The sequence below is a fragment of the Seriola aureovittata genome, chromosome 4 (genome assembly GCF_021018895.1).
Source record: "Seriola aureovittata isolate HTS-2021-v1 ecotype China chromosome 4, ASM2101889v1, whole genome shotgun sequence".
Taxonomy (NCBI): domain Eukaryota; kingdom Metazoa; phylum Chordata; class Actinopteri; order Carangiformes; family Carangidae; genus Seriola; species Seriola aureovittata.
The window spans coordinates 12,411,735-12,429,286 of NC_079367.1; the positions used below are offsets into that span (position 1 = coordinate 12,411,735).

The 17,552-nt window shown below is 41.6% G+C and overlaps 1 protein-coding gene across 1 annotated transcript; it reads right to left on the reverse strand.

Moving 5' to 3' along the window:
* Positions 1–4,442: 4,442 nt before the first annotated feature.
* LOC130167589 (protein yippee-like 2) lies at positions 4,443–17,547 on the reverse strand. The gene is made up of 5 exons (XM_056373918.1): positions 17,391–17,547; positions 11,400–11,631; positions 10,511–10,554; positions 9,915–10,023; positions 4,443–7,357 (listed from the first exon to the last, which is right to left on the reverse strand). Exons 2-5 carry the CDS (start codon positions 11,514–11,516, stop codon positions 7,268–7,270), a joined length of 360 nt encoding a protein of 119 aa, XP_056229893.1. The 5' UTR covers positions 11,517–11,631; positions 17,391–17,547; the 3' UTR covers positions 4,443–7,267.
* Positions 17,548–17,552: the final 5 nt, after the last annotated feature.

A 17,552-nucleotide genomic window follows, 5' to 3' on the forward strand; every position in this document is an offset into this window, starting at 1 on the left:
GATCCTCAAGAAAAAAACACAACTTTATACAAGCTGCCGAATATTTCGCCAATGCAGAATTACTCCTGATTCAAACTGGATTTAGTGGGAATTTTCAACAATTAATTGCAGCTATTTTTCAGCATCTGTTTGCCTGTTAACAGCTGATGATGTCATGGAGGTAAGGTTCAGGTGCAGCCCATGAGACTCAGCCTGCTGATGTCTTTTTGAGACAAAACATTTCAGGTGTTTCACTCTCTATGGCACAAATTTAAGGTTTACCAGATCATTTATTACAAGATATACCAAGAACCATTTAGGTGGCTTACTCAGTTGGACACATAACTCTTAAAGCAGTTAGTATAATCCTGGAAATTATGTCTTAATACATTTTTAACTGATGGACAGCTGCTATTTTCTGTGAATGAACAGAGATTAAAACACTTAATGATCATGTCTGTCCTTTCTACTGAAACTGCTCCTGGTCCACATGGATTAGTGTACTGCGAGCCAAATAAACCAAACCACATCCATTCAAGACCTAAAATAACAAATGACCTTTTAGCTATTTAAGGAGTCGTCAATCCAAATGGATAGAAAAGACATTGTCCTCTTCACTTGCAGCGGATGTTCATTAGGCACTTCAGTCCTAGACAAAGCTGAGACATTTATTTAATTAGACCCTTCTACATACCTTTAATATATAAAATTCCTAAAATAAAATCTGAAATGTCTACCTTAAAAATCTTGAAGCTATTAATATACAAATATTGTTCCCCAACTTCTATGCTTTAAATTGATAGAAAAAAATCTGGGTCAGACACTACACACACACACACACACACACACACACACACACACACTCTCACTCAAAGCACTGAGCTTCACCAGCAAAAACAGCCTCTTACCTGACTGGCCATCCAGGGAATATAAAGGCTGTGCGTGTAAAAATAACATAATTCTGTTTACATTTCATAGATGATGGCGACCCTCCAAAAATATCAGCTATTGGATCTGGGGCGTGACCTGAGCACAGCTGGAGAATCGCAGCTTCACCACCATGTGATGAAGGTCAGTGAAGGACACCTGAAAGGAACAACCTTTGTATTGTAAAACTGTCTGAATGCTCTTACTGTTTATGGAAGGGTTTATCTGAATACAAGTGTCCGCCTTCTGAACAGCAAAGTGTCATCACTCAGGCCGCCCTCACTGAAGGCCTTTGAATGCACTGTTTTGTGCTTGCCTTGAACATTGTATCCGGCAAGGCTGGCCTCGGCCCGCTTTTGAGTGCCTGACACAGATATGAGGTCACAGGGTGAGGAAAAAAGTCTTGCCCTCTCCACTGAGGCCTGTGGGCACTTCTTCCCAAGTAAACAAACAAGCAGGCGGTACTTTGCTTCCCTCAGGGGCCAATGATTCCCCTCAACAGAATGAAGAGCCACAAAAGCAGCTTTTAGATGCTGCTGCAGACAATCTCCTGGGGACGCTTCATGGCTACCTCATCAATATCTGGTACCGCTTAGCTGTATGACACAACCTTTTACAAAGGAGCAAGCACATCTTTATTTACTGAAAGTACACACAAAGTTATTTAGTGCTCTCATGAAGCAGTGTGTTGTTGTTCTTTGTGCTACGAGGCAACAGACTTCTAGGAGAATGATGAAGTGTTCGTGTTGTCTGTGTGATGCAGCTGGAAAAATAAATTAAAGTAATTAATCAGGGACAGAAGCATCATAATATGGTATGTGACTGCCATTTATTGTGTTTTTCCCCCCTCAGCACTACTAAAGTGTGATGGCGGTGGTTTTGTGAGAGTCTGTGACTGTCTGTGTGCATGATGGATGATTGCTCTGTGGGCCATTAGAGACTTTGGAGGCTTCTGTGTGACTGTGCTTCTGAACTTCTGTTTGTCAGGACCAAACGTTGCCACAATGGCATTTTGGAGAAAAGTTTAAAGGAGAAATCATTTGCTTTCTTTCCAAGTTAGATAAGAATATCATTAAATACCGTTAAGTACTAAAAGGTTAAGGGAGGTAAAACACACAATTTGTAAGACAGCAGCATCTTATTGCAAATGTATTTCTATATTTATTTCTTGCTTTCAAAATCTTAAATTTATTTACTTAATCTTCATACATTGTGTGCTTTCAGCTGCTGTAAATCCCTCCACCTCCCCTCAATTAAAACAATAAAAACTGTTGAGATAAACAGATGAAGTAGAGTGTAGAGTGTAGTGAGGCTATATTTAGGGTCCCTCCGTGTGTGTGTGTGTGTGTGTGTGTGTGTGTGTGTGTGTGTGTCCTCAGGCCAGGCAGCCTGAAAGCACAAGAACCAATACCATTTCAGGCTACAAGTCCTTAGTTGCCCTCCTGTGTTCATGAAGTACAGTGTGTGTGTCTGGGCAGAGCAGACTGTATATTGCAGCCTGCTGGACTGTGTCACGGTGTCGCATGTCTGTACATGCAAACCTGATGGTGTGATACACACACGTAGCTTTTGGCAGGTAGTAATAACATGAATGTGGGGGCAAAGTTGTTTTTAAACCCGGCGTGACCCAGATGTGATCTTTCCCTGCCATCACAACATACGTGAACGTCTGTAAAATCTAGGTCACATAGGGTTACAAATCACATCGGTTGTGGTGTCCTGCTTTGCCCATTTTGCCCATCAAATTTAATCATTACACATGTATAGTAATCCAGACAGTCAGCCCCCTGCCCTACTTTTGCATCTGAGAGAGAAAGAGACAGAGGCACAGACATAAACATAGACATCAACTAAGAGACAGAGGAGGGGTGGGGGCACGGCAGACCCAGACAGTGCATGACACCAACTCCTCTGCTGCTCTGCTTTAGGAAAGAGAGAGAGAGAGAGAGAGAGAGAGAGACTGGGTTGCTAGGAGACCTGGTCAATGCAAACCCAGCACCATCTGCTGCAGTGAGATCTGGAGTGGGTTAGCCAAGTCGGACAGAGAGAAATCAGCCCAGGAGGATCATTGAAAACAACACTATAGGGAGAGACAGAGGAGGACAGGGGACAGAGGGAGGGGGGAAAGGGATAAAGGATAATTGAAGAAGAAAGGGAGAAAAGAAAAAGCATATATATAAGAGTGGTGGTGGGGAGTTGAAATGAGGAAGGAAGAGGAGGAGAGTAAGCATGATGAGGAGCTTGATTAATGTATGACTAACAGGTGTGACTCTTACCCCACCCACTCATAGCCATCCTCCATGCGCATACACGCACACGCATCTTCAAATCCACTTTTACACCAAAAATCATCTGCACGATATTTCCTATATTAAATTGAGACGTGACACTGGTGGAAGAGAAACCAAGCTGCTGCTGCTGCTGCTGCTGCTGTTGTTGTTGCTGTTGTTGGCTGTTACTGTTTTTTCTCAGCCCCCCCCCCCCATAGTAACAGATGATGCATTTGTTACCATGGGGACAACAAAATGTCACCACCTATTATCACTGCTCGGTCGCAGCAGACTTTGTGCGCACATCCTCTGATGATGTCTGGTCAATTGACGCAAACATCCAGCCCATAATTAGAGTGAATGACTAATTTCTCTCACCATTATTGTTGATCATATGTGTGTTTTAATTAAGATAGAATGTTATTGGTGTGTAGAAGCTGTACTCGCATCTATCATCTGCAAAATCAAAGCAGCGGTTCAAATGAGTTATCTGACAAAGCTGCAAATTAAGTTTGTAATACCACATAAATAAGACAGTGTCTAAATCTTGAATCTTAGTTGAGAAAACAAGTAACTCCAGATAAACTGGATCTTACTAGCCTAGCTTAGCAGAGTAGCAGTAACTCATTGCTAGCGACGTTGAAACATACAAGATTTGAGGTGGTTAAGCTACTTTTAAATCATATTTTGAAATGTATTTAATTAAAGATGAATTTATTAAAGTAGGTCATTAGTTAAAATGGACGAGAGCTAAAAAAGAGAACACATTTTGATTGTGGTTTTATGTTTGTGATAGTGATCATAGTTAAAAAGGCATAAAATTAAGGTTTTACAACTTATATGTCTGTTACACACAAAGAGCCTTCAAACATCAAATAATTTTAAACTTAATATAATCAAGTCTTGCTATAAATAACCCTGATCACATCATCAAGGTTATCCCGAATTTGTCTTGAGACTTCAAATTCATAACAAAACCCCTGCATTATGAACTCGGGGGTGAAATTTGAAAGACATGGATGTCTACCATGCAGAGAGGGCCTAACACAAGACGCAATGTTCCCGCACTATGGAAAATGTAGATTCCAGTGTGTATGGCATTTGACCTGGGATATCTAAGCTCTGTTGCTTCAATTTGACCATTCTTTTCAAAATCTGTCTCTTTTGACCCCAGATTAATGAAAGTTGGCGTGCCCCTTTAAGGTGCATGACTCACAGTATCAAGATTTAAGGTTGTACATGAAGAAGCAAACTCTGTATTCCATACAGATATCAAGGTGCTTTTTATTAGATGAAGATCCAATGATATATAGTCAACATCAGCATCCTCCTTTACAAAAGACATTAAAATTGAAACATTTTCAGTAAAAAAGTAGTATCGTACAGCCAATGTGGGGTACCAGAGAGAAAGCATGACATGACCTAAATCATATTCATTCATCATCGTATAGATCATAGATAAAACACAATACATTAACACTATTTACAGTCTGTAACACGGAGGTTGACATGAATGGTAATCCTCATGGTGAATACAGTAAATAGAATATATTTATATATTAAGATCTTTTGTTTACAAAATCATAATGCATTATATATATCACAGAGAAAGGCTATCCACAACCTTGGCTTTCAGCTATGCACACACCCCCTTGTTTTGCAACACTTTGTCCAAGCAAAATGAGATCTTTTGTTTGGTCAACTTATTGTTGATGGGTGGGTTCTTTGGTTGTGCTGGGTTTAATGTCACAGCCTCCGACTGAACAATCAGCTGCTGAGTGTTACTGAAGAAGAAGAAGAGTTATCTGTTTAGGTTTGAGTTTTGAACAGGGCTCACCATATACAGGGCAACGTCCAGAGCAATGTTTGCAATGACAGGAAACTATGTTTGACAGGGCAACTAATTTAACTTTCCTAAACCAGGATCACATTTAATCTGCAGTGCTTTTGTGCCATTGCAGAGGGATCTCACAGCTCAAACGGACTGGGATGCAACTGATTAGATGTTGTATTACAGCACAAGGTTTCAGTGCAACTCTAATGCACACAATTTTTTTTTCACAAAAAACGTGATGAGGGCCGAGCACAAAACTGGTCAGAAAACTCTTAGTATTAGATCATGCATGCATTAACGTTCCACAGGATGGAGGCAGCTGTAATGGATTCTCTCATTTGAAAATAACACATTTCCATCAGAGAATAGCACATCCAGCACATTAAGTAAGATCCTGGGCTTAGCAAAGAAAAGTTAGTTTCAAGGTACCTGAGCAATGCTTCTCATTAATGTTTTCTCAAATATTACCCATGTGTCATAGCTCGAAGCCCGATGATGCATGAGGACTATTTAGCAAGTTAACTCAGGTGAGAAAAATGATCTAAAACTGGGGGAAAACCTAAGAAGGTAATGTGTTGGTGCATTAAGAAGCAAAAGAATAAGTAAGTAGGTCTGTCTAATGCATTGCTTCATGATGTTGCCCAGTAGGTTTGTTATAATGTTTTGTGAGGGCCAGTTGTGAAGTTCAGTGTAACAGCAGTTAAACAGCAGTCATCCCAGACTGAAAGAGAGTGATAGGTATTACCTTTTATACATATGCATTTACAGTGCACACCTCCGTGGTCATGTATGTACATTGTAATTTCAGTAAAAGTAAGTAATAACTTACTTTTTGTGTTTGTTTTTTACTATTTGCATTTCCCTTGGCGCATGAAACCAGTCATGCACTGGCAATTTGGTTCTTCAGATCAAACTATGGGGAGGTCTGTTATTCGCATGATAACCGGGGTTGTGTTTGTGTCTGACTGATCATTAGCCGTCCTCCCAAGCCTACAGAGCCTCGTCACCTTTGCTTATCAACCTACAACAGCAGAGAGATACCCACAGTGCTCGCAAACCTTTGGGAATCCCTGCCAAAATCACTCACCTGAGACAAGCTTATGTTGTATAATTCTATCTGGCCAAGTAACAAAGGTGGACAATGCGTCTGCCGACACCAGACACACATGGGGAGGATCAGCAGATCACATTACACGACTCTGTGTATCGAAGGATGAATAAAACCCAGGAGACCTGCTCTGCTGCTGCGAGGGCAAATTCCTGTGAGGTTTTAGGACAAGCTGGTGGCTGTCTGTCTGTATCTCTTTCACTGTCGGCCCACCCTGCTCGTCCTCAACCACATCACTGGCAAGACATGGAGTGGATCCCAGCCAGAGGCCATCAAAGCCACTGCATAACTGGATCAGGATCTTCCCCTCCCCATCATGTGGAGTGAGTGGCCCACCTCCCCCCGCCACAACCCAACGTCCATGTGCTCGGGCCTCCGTGCCAAGCCTCAGCGCCAGGCCTCATCACTGGCCCAGCTGGCATGGTCCCGATCAGCTGGATTTGCTATAATCATCTTAGGTCATCTCATTCACGCTCTGGACAGAGAGAATGTCCATCAGCTCTTCAGCCAAGGCCAGTGAACACCACCAGGCCAACTGGCCTCCTTCTGGCTAAATTTCCACTGATTTACCCGTTAACAACTGGTTTTAACATTATTATTAGAGAAGGTAGAATACTTCACACAATGAAGATATCTCCTAGCAGGTATAGGGGGAACGTTATCACCTTTTTAAGAGCTATCAAATCTTCAGTTTTGAAAAAAACATGAAAATGAGACATCTTGTCGTGTATTGCTGGCCAGTTACCTAGTCCTGCTAGCTGCGTACAAGCCTGCCTAGTCTGTCTCTCTGTCAAGCTGGGATGTCCGGGACCTTGATGTGTGTTTGTGTTTGTGTTTGTGTTTGTGTTTGTGTTTGTGTGTGTGTGTGTGTGTGTGTGTGTGTGTGTGTGTGTGTGTGTGTGTGTGTGTGTGTGTGTGTGTGTGTGTGTGTGTGTATGTTGTGTGTATACATCAAGAGGTGTGGTAGGGCGGGATGGGCAGAGAGTTACAGAGGTTAATAGTAAATCAGCCAAACCAAAGTCACACACTCACCCACCACATATGACCCACCATGCCCCCCCTCTTCCTCCCATCCATTTGTCCATCCATCCAGCCACCCAGTCCCCCCCTCCCCTCCACAGCTGTGGTCATGTCCCGACTGCTTGTCCCTCAGTCCCAGCCGTTGTCCTTGATCATGTGAGCCAGCTCGATGATGAACTTGCCCTCTTTATACTTCTGACTGCTCTCAAAGGCATGTTCCTGGAGGGTGTGGCAGAGGACAGGGGAGACAGAATTTAATTCAAATTACAGATGGACAGAGAATAATGAAGAGAGAGAAACATGTTTATATCTCTGACAGAGAGTAGGATAGTATAGGGAAAGACACAAGTAGACTAAAAAAACTTGCTCAGGACAGTCTTTTCAATCCTTGACTCAGTTCTGGCCTGTCTCTGCTCCTGGCTCTTTGGAAGCTGGTTATATAACCGTCAGTCACTAAACACTGCAGAGGAGCCTGCAGAATCAAAACTGACCAGACTGGGTCGTTATACCTTATATTGGCAGGAATGTGTCTCTAAGCACTAAATCTGCCAGAGAAAAACAAAAAAAAAACTGGAAACAAAAGGCCACAGGTTTGAGTCTTGCAACCACCAACACTGACGTAGAGTGTGCTCTAATTTTGCAGGCTGTAACGTGCATTTCTACTGTGAGGTAGAAATTCCTCTGGAAAATATGATTGGGATTTATAAGAAATACCAGAGCAAGAGTCTGAGCTACACAGAAGCTTATTAGCTGGACTAAGTGTTGCTCTATTAAGTAACATTTTCACCCATTTATTTATTCGTTTTTTCTCATTTGCTGAATGCAAAATGTCAATCATTTGAAAAGCATGACTGCAACAGTAATTAGCCTAGCTTAAAGAGATGCTGTAAACACAGTAAGAATAAGTATGTAATGTAAAGTAAAAGATCGAAAACCAAACTTGATGCCACTTGGTAACCGCAAAGGCTCTCTAATGTCTATTTCTTTGGTTTATATCTATGTACTTACTAACTAAAACAAATCACCTTAGCTTTGCTTTGTCTTTAGCGCTAATTAGCAAAAGACTTAACATCTATATGTTAGTTGTCATTGTGAGCATTTTAGCATGCTAACAGCATTTAACGCAAAGCAGGTTTGAGTACAACAATTTTAAGTTTAAAACAAGATTATGTTAGGAGCGTATATTTTTGATTAACAGCTGTTTCTCATGGTGGTCACACTCAGCTGTGGTGGCTGCTGCTCGCTAATCGCACCTAAATTTATTCTGCCTCCACCTCCCATATTCCCAAATAATTTTTTCCTGGCCCCAGTTACCAACCATATTAGCAGCAGGCAGTAAACCTATTTATATCGAATCCCGTTTTATAGTGTAAAATGTTTTTCAACCCCTTTTAACTAAACATTATATATGGGCAATATTTTGACAGAGCTCATGTTTTAAAGGCTATTACATACTTTCCATTTTGGATTACACACTACACAGAGTTGCTAATCAATGCCATAAAAATGTTACAAAATGACAACTTCTGCTTACTGTCCAAGTCCATTAACAACCTTGTGTTTTTCCTCAAAGCCCACTCACTGTGAGCCTCTCTTGAAAACAGTATCGCACAGTAGGTCGATACAAATGTTCTTTCACTGCGGAGCGTCTGTACCTTGTTTTGTCTTCAGCTATTTTGGTTCAGAGCTGCAGACACACGTTATCAGATTTCTCAGTGTAGAAGTGCAGTAGGTCAAGCCTCTCAATAAAACTTTGACGAGTGCAGAAAATCAGCACTGCTGCAACTGATATTAAAGGCAGCCGTCCATTAAGTCCTATCTAGTGTTATGAGCGTGTGCGTGCATATGACCTCTGTTTTCTTTGCCTTGTAGTGTCCTGACAGGAATAGGAGCCACCCAGAAAAGTAGCCACTTTTGAAGCTGGTTTACCATAAGGAAAAACTTAGATTTAGGTTTAAGGTTAGACACGTAGTGTGAATGTAACAGTTTGAGGTTAGGCAAAGAGTGCCGGTAATTGTCGCCTTTTCAGAAGCCAAACAACAAGGATACTGTGTGTGTATACATGTGTATATGAGTTAACCCTTTAAGGATACAGTCACACGACCTATAATGTAAACTCTCACCTCCATGCTGACAAGGTCCACCAGTGACAGCTGCACATGCTCAGCTCTGTTGATATATGAAGACGGCTAACATGTGGATCCTGTTTTGTTCACCCAGACATGGGACCTAAAATACCGTCTGTACTAAATACATACTGCACGTGTGTTTTGACACGCTATATCACAGCTCTGCAGAGACTCTGACTGTAAATATACCTGCAATATTAGCTAGAGGTACACGGTGAGGCTGTCAACATTATTTTAACACTCTGTTAAAATCAACCACACTGACAGAGTTTATGAGTTTAATCAACTATTATGACAGTTGTGATGATTAGCCATACTATACGACTACTATACTACTATAACAACGCCACTACAATGAAATCGATTATATTTTTCACTTCTGTTAAATGACAAAAACTCATCACAAGTCACATAAGATAAATTAAGACTTCTCCTTCTTGTCTCCAACTGCTCTGAGAAGTCTGTCTAATAAATAATTCAGTCCACAGCTGTACCACTGCAATGACCCTGAGAGAAGAGGAGGTCCAAACATAATTAGGGTGCAAATAAAATTAGGGAGTGCTATAATAGCAACCTCCCAGCTTATCATCCTCTAACCTTGGATGCAGTTTGTGGTGCTGCGCATCAAATCAGCCAAGGACACTTACGTATTTCCAGCCCAGGGTCGTCTTGCAGTTCTCACAGTAGATATCTGCTACAGCATGCAGGCCTGTGAGCAAAACTCTCTCCTCTGCAGGTCCACACCCGACATTCACCCTGAGAGAGGGAAAATCAGTGTATGGGGAGGAAAGTAGAGAGGAAGGAGACATAAGCAGAGAAACATGAGAAAAGTTAAAAAAAATAGCCATATGAAAGTGCCCAAGTTACTCAGATGCAGATACTGTATGATGTGCTCAGAGTGAGTCACTGCCTCACACCCACTCACACGGTGCATAGTGATAGGGCACCAGGCCGTGAAGCATAGATTCAAACAGCCTAATTTTCACACTCAATTCAGCTGATAATGACAACGCTTGAGGCACATGCTGGCTCCGTCTACACTGGGCTTGAAAAACAACACAACTACTAAGTGGAACAACACGTACTGTAAACCTATTTGATAAGACCTGAGCATGTTAGATCAGGTTTCTCCCGTGTGTCCAGCATATTTTTGCTAACACATAAAGTCACCTGCAAAGCCTTTTTTAAACAGGTGGGTGGAAATGTAGCAGGAGAGGTTTGTCCTTTGTGGACAGATACTCACACTGAGTTGAACAGGTACGCTCTGCCCTGGCTGCCCTGGAACGACTGCAGACACAAATGAGATGAGACAAAGATGAAAAGGCTGCAAGAATCTACCCTTTATACAGTGTAATAAGTCTATAAAAAAAATATAAGCATGCTCTTATATTGCCATAATGCTTCAGTCAAATAAGAAACCTGGTTTGGCCTAATTGTAAAAATGCCCTCATTATGATTAGACAAAATCAATAATAATATCTATCTATCTGTGTAGTCTGCCAGTAATAACCAATATGCTACCGATAACATCTTGGTTGACATATGCATAAGTAGCTTTAATACTAATAATGCAGTCTAAAATTTCCACAACATGAAAAGAGAGACACATTAACCAGATTTATTTAGAGCAGCTGTCTTACAATTGGCAAAAGGCCTTTGTGCACAGGTGAGCATGTTTTCATTTTTGCATGTGGAAAAAGTGATAGTGCATTCATAATCCAATTCACTAAACAGCTTATAACATAATCCATGCAGAGGAAATAGCGTGGCTGCAGCTGACACAGACATACAGGTGTTGAGCCTGCTGTTTATTTTTATCATTCCTGATCAGTTCTTCCTCTTTTACATCTTCAGCATTTGTCCTTTGAATTGCTGTTAACTGTAAATGATATTCTTTAACATGAACTGTTCTATAAATTGGAAGAGACAAATACTACACTGTAAATTGCTTGTTTCAAAAGTAAAACCTTACCCATAATAGAACAAAACATGAAGTTCATCTGCCTGTAAACTAGAACTAGTATGTAATAATTAGCTGCCTGAAGTACTATCCTAATGGTTTCCAGGGACAACCGCTGTTGGTAAGATGAGACAAGTTACTAGAGCAGTGCGCTGTTTTTGCTGCTGGTTACCTTGGAGATGAGCTCGTCGTGGTTGGCCAGGTGAGCTCGGCAGTGGATGCAACTGTAGGTTCGGTGGCAGCTAGGCAGGTACGCCTGGAAGGTCTTAGAGCGCGTCATTCTGACCATGGGCGGGGTTGGCGGGCGGTGCAAGAAGGGACTGCCAGCCCAGGTCGGCTCACAGGGGAAGCACCGCAACACGCAGGTGAGGGCCGTGGTGGGCGGTGGGTCGGGAGGCGAACACCTGAGCACAGGGAAGATAAAACAGCATCTAATGGTTACATGGTTGTGTAACAACTGCTTCCTTAAGCTAATGTTGCAAACTGAGCCACAGGTGTATAATTGCTGATGGGATTACAGTCTGCTCTGTGGGTTTAGAGATTCTCCAACCTGCCTGCATCTGTGAAACTCTTAAAACCTCAAAAATCTATGATGAGATGACATCGTGCATTATTAATGAGCCGGTCCCAGGCTGGGTCACTGCTGAAAACACTGATGGAAGTCTACTGCAGGAGATTCATTCAAACATGGTACAGGTTTCCCAACACAGGAAACCAACACATTGAAGAAGTGGCAGCGGTCCACTACTGAAGTATCAAGAAGTTCAAACTGAAATATCTCAACAACTACTGGATGAATTGCCATGACTTTTAGTGCACACATACATGCTCCTCTCATGGATGAACCATAATGACTTTGGTAAACCGCTAATTGTTGATCTAGCACCATCCCCATGTCAAAATTTGTCCAATGCAAGTATTTAATAAGCAAAACTAAAGTGGTGAAGTTGGCAAACATTATACCCGCTAAACATCACCATGTTAACATTTTGGATGTGAGCATGTTAGCATGTTGATGTTCTCAAAGTACCGCTGTGCCAGTACACAACAGACTGTTGAAAATATGATGGGTATTTCTCACTGACCAAGTAATTAATCAATAAATCAAGTAAGTATTGGCAGAAAATCAAACATCAAAACAGTCATTAATTGAAGGTGGAGTTCCTTTGCAGCTGTCTCCATTCTGCTCTGACTCCAGTTGAATGTCAGACCTTTTCAGTGCACAGAGGCAGCAAAGCTAGCTCACATTCTGTGTTTAAGTCTATGAGGCTGCAGAGATAATCTGCTTAGCCTAGCACAACCGTGAGGATCGTGCTATCCTCTCTCCATGATATCCAAATAGACCGAGCCCCTAAAATACTTCTGCTGGTATGCCCTGGTGACTGAGAAGATTAGCAAGCTGGCCTGGGAACCCATCCCAAAGGCTTGGGGCCAGGAGGACAGGAGTATGCTTTGACTAACTGTACAGGAGAAACTAAAAGGTTAGAGGCCTGTGCTCTCTACGTTGTGGTGCAGTTATAGTCCTTGTGGTTTTATTGATAATGCAACAGCACTGTGGCCATGCTGTTAAACACACCATACCAATCACATGATTTAATCTAGTTCTATCCCCATGTGGTACTTTTCATAAAGTTGTTGAGAAGCCTCACCTGTCTGCCTCTCTATTTCAACTACTATTCTTTCTAATTTAAATGTATACAGAAAACATGACATTTCTAACTAAATAACTTTTTTGTAGTTTACAAGACTGTGACTCTCTATTTAAGAAAACACTTTTAAAACTTTTATGAGTTGTTTCATCACCTTTACAATACACTATGTTGTCCCATTCTGTCTCTCCTCCTTCCTGTCCATCTTTACTGGACCATCTGGAAAAACTAATGAAATACTGAATGGGAGCAGGAGGCCTCTGTGAGTTCAGGACAAACAACAGAGAAAGGGGGAGAGTGGCCTCTTTCCTTTACTGCTCTGCAATATGATTGTTTTTAGTGTCGGACGGAGGCAATAAAGGCTCCAGTGCTGATGGGAAGGACCGGGGGATATAAATAAATAAGGCAGTGAGACGTGCCCTTGTTTTCTCTCCTCTGACTCCATGCCAGCGGCGTGGGACTGGCGCACAAAGACACGCTCAGTACAGTTGTCAGAGCTGACCCCTGATACACACACACACAGACACACTGACACACACACACACACACACACACCAGATATACAGACCGATGTTTAACCCAAAGCATGTTTTATCCTTTGTCATCTCAGGACAAGGAAGAAGTTTGTGAGGCATCCAGTCCTATCAATTCAGAAACCCTTTCCCACTCAATACATTTATATTTGGATGCTGTATTATTAAAAGAATTTAATTTAAGCTGAAACGGTTCGTTCATTGATTAGCTGAAATACATAAAATTAATTTTTATTTTTTGAAGCAAAATACGAACCATATTTGGTTCCAGCTACTTGCTCTCTAACGGCTATTTGCTCTTTTTATCTGTTCTATATCACTGTAAACTGAACATATTTGGGTTTTGTACTGTTGGTCAGAACAAACAAGACCTTGAACTTAAGGAAATTGTGAATGACATTTTTCACAATTTTCCTGCATCTTATAGATTAGATTATCGATTAATCAGTAGATAATGAAAATTTGTTACTCAGCCCTATACGTAAAAATAAAATTTGCAGTCTGATTACAGCAAAGTAATTAGTCTTAGGTACTGTAGGTAATCTAAGAACATAAGCTTCAAACTTGACCTTTTTAATTAGAATTTAATTACATTATATTTAAGCTTCTTCTTTTAAGCCTCTACTCCTGTATTTGGGACAAGACACTCAGGCAAGTACCAGCTAAATGTCATAAATGTAAATGTGACGTCCATCACAGCTGAGGCCAGATGACACAGACGAGATGTTTACTCAAACTAAGTGCTGTAGAAATCGCTCCATGGGATGCTATTACAGTTAGCTGTCAGCATGTTAACGTAGTGAATCTCCTGACGTGCTAATGTACCTTTAAACTGAGCGACATTCAACAGCAGTGCAGGATTATAGTATTGCACGTGTTACGCATCTTCTCATGGGTCATACATAATCCATGTGGAGTTCTCTCTGTGTATTATCTGCAGTCGCTCGCTGAAGAATCGCTTCATTACAGCCCTAACAACAGAGTGCCAGTGTATGTCAGCAGCTTTGGATGAACACTGATACTTCTTACTAATATGATTTAAAATATATTCTAATACAGTGAGTGAAGTCTTAGCTTTTATTTGCCAGGCCTATGGAGGGGCTGAGCACTAAAGTTGACATATTTATACAACTAGTTGATCAACAGAAAATTAATCAGCAACTATTTTGATTTATCAATTAATTGTTTAAGAAAAAAACACCCACCATTGGGTACTTATGAGGATTTGCTGTTTCTCTCTGTTCTTTTTATCATTGTAAATTGAATATTAATGGGTTTTGGACACACTGACAATAATCATCCTAATAATTATTGGCAGATTGATAGATAATGAAAATAATTGTTAGTTCCAGCCCTAGAGATGTTGTGGCTTTGATTTAGCAGGCATGAATTCCACTGATTTGGCCATAATATTTATTTTACTCTGTAACTGTCATCAAATGTTTTTTCTGGTTTTTCTGATATGCAGTCCCTAATGACAGAATTACAAAATAGAAAATAAGGAAATAGGTAGCTGTAAAGACAAGCAGTCTATCAATCATGAAATAAGCTGTAGGTAAACCACATTAAACAGATGAAAATGTCCTGGACCTGTTTAAGGCAGGACTATGACGCTGTATGACATTTCATAATAATTTCCATCAGCCTCCCAGAACAGGACAACACTCATCTTAGTGGGTGGACATGCTTGAAAATCATTTTGCAAGGCAACATTGTTTGTGTGAACAAGGATGTTGCTGACACACTGTAAAATGCTGACGCAAAGAGTCAATCCAGGCTGATTTGCACTAAAAAAAACCTCTGACAGAAAAACAGATAACATAACTGATTGGACGACTACAGAAGCAGATCGCAGAGATCCAGACAGGCTCCAGCAGCAGAAAATGTTATCAAAACTGACACGTCAGGGCAAAGACTGTCTAAATAACCTCAGTGTGTGTCTTTGGTGTTTGTCCATCTTTTACCAGTTTATCTTTCACTCCGCCTGCCTGTGTCTTCTCTTCATCTGTCTCGATGCCTCTCAGCATGTTTGTATATTTATTTTTTCCGTGTCACTCTGGCTATTCATCAGTCCTGCCGCAGGTCATTTGAGGTCATCGAGCTGTCCATTCTGGTCATTTCTGGGTGTCATCACAAAAGGCTACGTGCCACGCATCTCACCAGCCAAAAGGGCCCTTGTATCCCAACAAAAAAACCTTTGTTATGTAATGCACTGATGCTGCCGCTGCTGATGCTGTTTCTGACAATGATCGAGAGCGGGAGAAAGACAGAGGGGAGGAAGAGATGCGAGGGGGGGGGGGTGAGAGTCAGACAGGGACAGGGAGTTTGCTTAATGAACAGAGAAAGACAGAGGGAAGAAGCAGCGTGTATCCCTTCAGCGCTGGATGAGCTGTGTGTCCTATACAGCCCACGAGCTGCACCGACACAATTTCTGTACTTCGTGTACTTTCAGCATGCTCTCCATTCAGTGTTACACCAAGGCCAACAGCATACAGCAGCATGACATCACTGACTAGAGGAGGAAAAAAACTCCCCTCTCATATCAAATCTCACTGATGAAACGATGCTCTTGCATCCCAGGTGTGTGTGTCTGGTTGCAGTTGCTGTGTTTTATCTGTACCTCCATCTAATCTTCTTCTGTTAGGGGAAGTTTTATGGAGGGTGGTGCCTGTTTTCAGGTGCTTTTGACACATATTTTACTTCATTTACTCACAAAAAGACCTAAAAGAAACACACCTTGAATGCTCATTATCTTGCTTGCTCATTGTGTTTATGAGTCACACTTCCCTCATTCATGTGTGTATCATTTCGAAGGCATTTCTGAGAGGCTCACAAATGATAATGTGTCATAAAAAGGGACTAAAAACAAAGTGGGTGATGTGACAGAAAAGACTCTGTAGGCACAACACATAGACAACTTTTGTTTACATCTACAAGTCCTGTCTGTAAAGGATCACCTTTCAAGGCCGGCCTCTGTAACCCCTGTCTTCGATCACTGTGTTTTAACCCCTCACATGATCAATAACTATGTGCATGCACACTCTGCAAATGAAAACAGATTGTTGAGAGGAAAGGTTGTGACTTGATCAGGGTGTCTGTTCTTGAACTGACTCACGTGGACTTTATTTTGTAGATGGTTTTTTTTGGAGGGGGGGGGTTGCAGCATTTCCACCTGCTGGTCTACTTGCCTTGTACAGGATGGCAGAGTGACAGTGTCACATCATCTATACGTAACACTGTAACACATCAACAAATACACAAACTTGCAGGTTTAATGGTTAGAGCGTGTTTGTATCTGATTATTGGGATGAATCAAGTCACAGGCAGTGGCGCACTTTATCTGGGGCAGAACTTCAGCCACCACACGGAGCACAGATGGCGGGGATGCCTCGTCTCAGCAATGCTGAAAACACTCACACATGCGCACACTCACACGCACGCACACACGCGCACACCACCCGCTTTCAAAAGCTTTAACATCTGCGATGACTGGCAGATCAATGAGAATCAGGCGGTTGCCGTCAGAGTTTATGATCACATGAGCGTATATTACATGGTAACCCGCATCGATCACCGCTGACGTGCACAATCACTGTCAGGCGCGTGCACGCGGATGATGGCGCATACGTGCAGGACTGCTACCACAAACAGCATGCGTCCTAATAATAACCACTAGATACAGTAGGTCCATTACAAAGTAGACTTCAGCATCCCATCCATGGCGAAAACATCAGTCCTCACATGAAGAATAGTTATGACAAATAGTATTTAATGCGTGTTTGCAGGATACAATATCACAAACTTGTCTTTTGTTGTCATTTTACAGCATGTGTAGCTGCTGTCTATGTTAAAAGTTGCCTCGATAAAAAAAAGTATCGGACAGGCTGTATATAAGTACACAATAAGCTTCAGCGATATGAAAACAGTGCGTAACAACAAATGCAGCACAGTGGAAAAATAACGCAGAGGAAATCATTTTACCTTTGAAGGGAAGAAAAAGCGGATCTCCACGTAGCCTAGAAAATGTCGCACCTCCTCGTTTTCCTCGTGGCAGTGCCAATTCTAAACCTCGTTTCGCATTCCTTCTCAGGCAAATTTCCTCTTCTCTCTGGCCCTGGCAAGTCCTGCAGAGACGCAATGTTT

What these genes read in the sequence shown, in the direction of transcription:
- LOC130167589 (XM_056373918.1), bottom strand. Translation starts at nt 11,516, where the DNA reads ATGGTCAGAATGACGCGCTCTAAGACCTTCCAGGCGTACCTGCCTAGC. An exon ending in ACGACGAGCTCATCTCCAAG is followed by an intron (nt 10,555 to 11,399) that starts GTAACCAGCAGC and finishes TTGTGTCTGCAG; the next exon opens with TCGTTCCAGGGCAGCCAGGG. An exon ending in CGACCCTGGGCTGGAAATAC is followed by an intron (nt 7,358 to 9,914) that starts GTAAGTGTCCTT and finishes CACACCCTCCAG; the next exon opens with GAACATGCCTTTGAGAGCAG.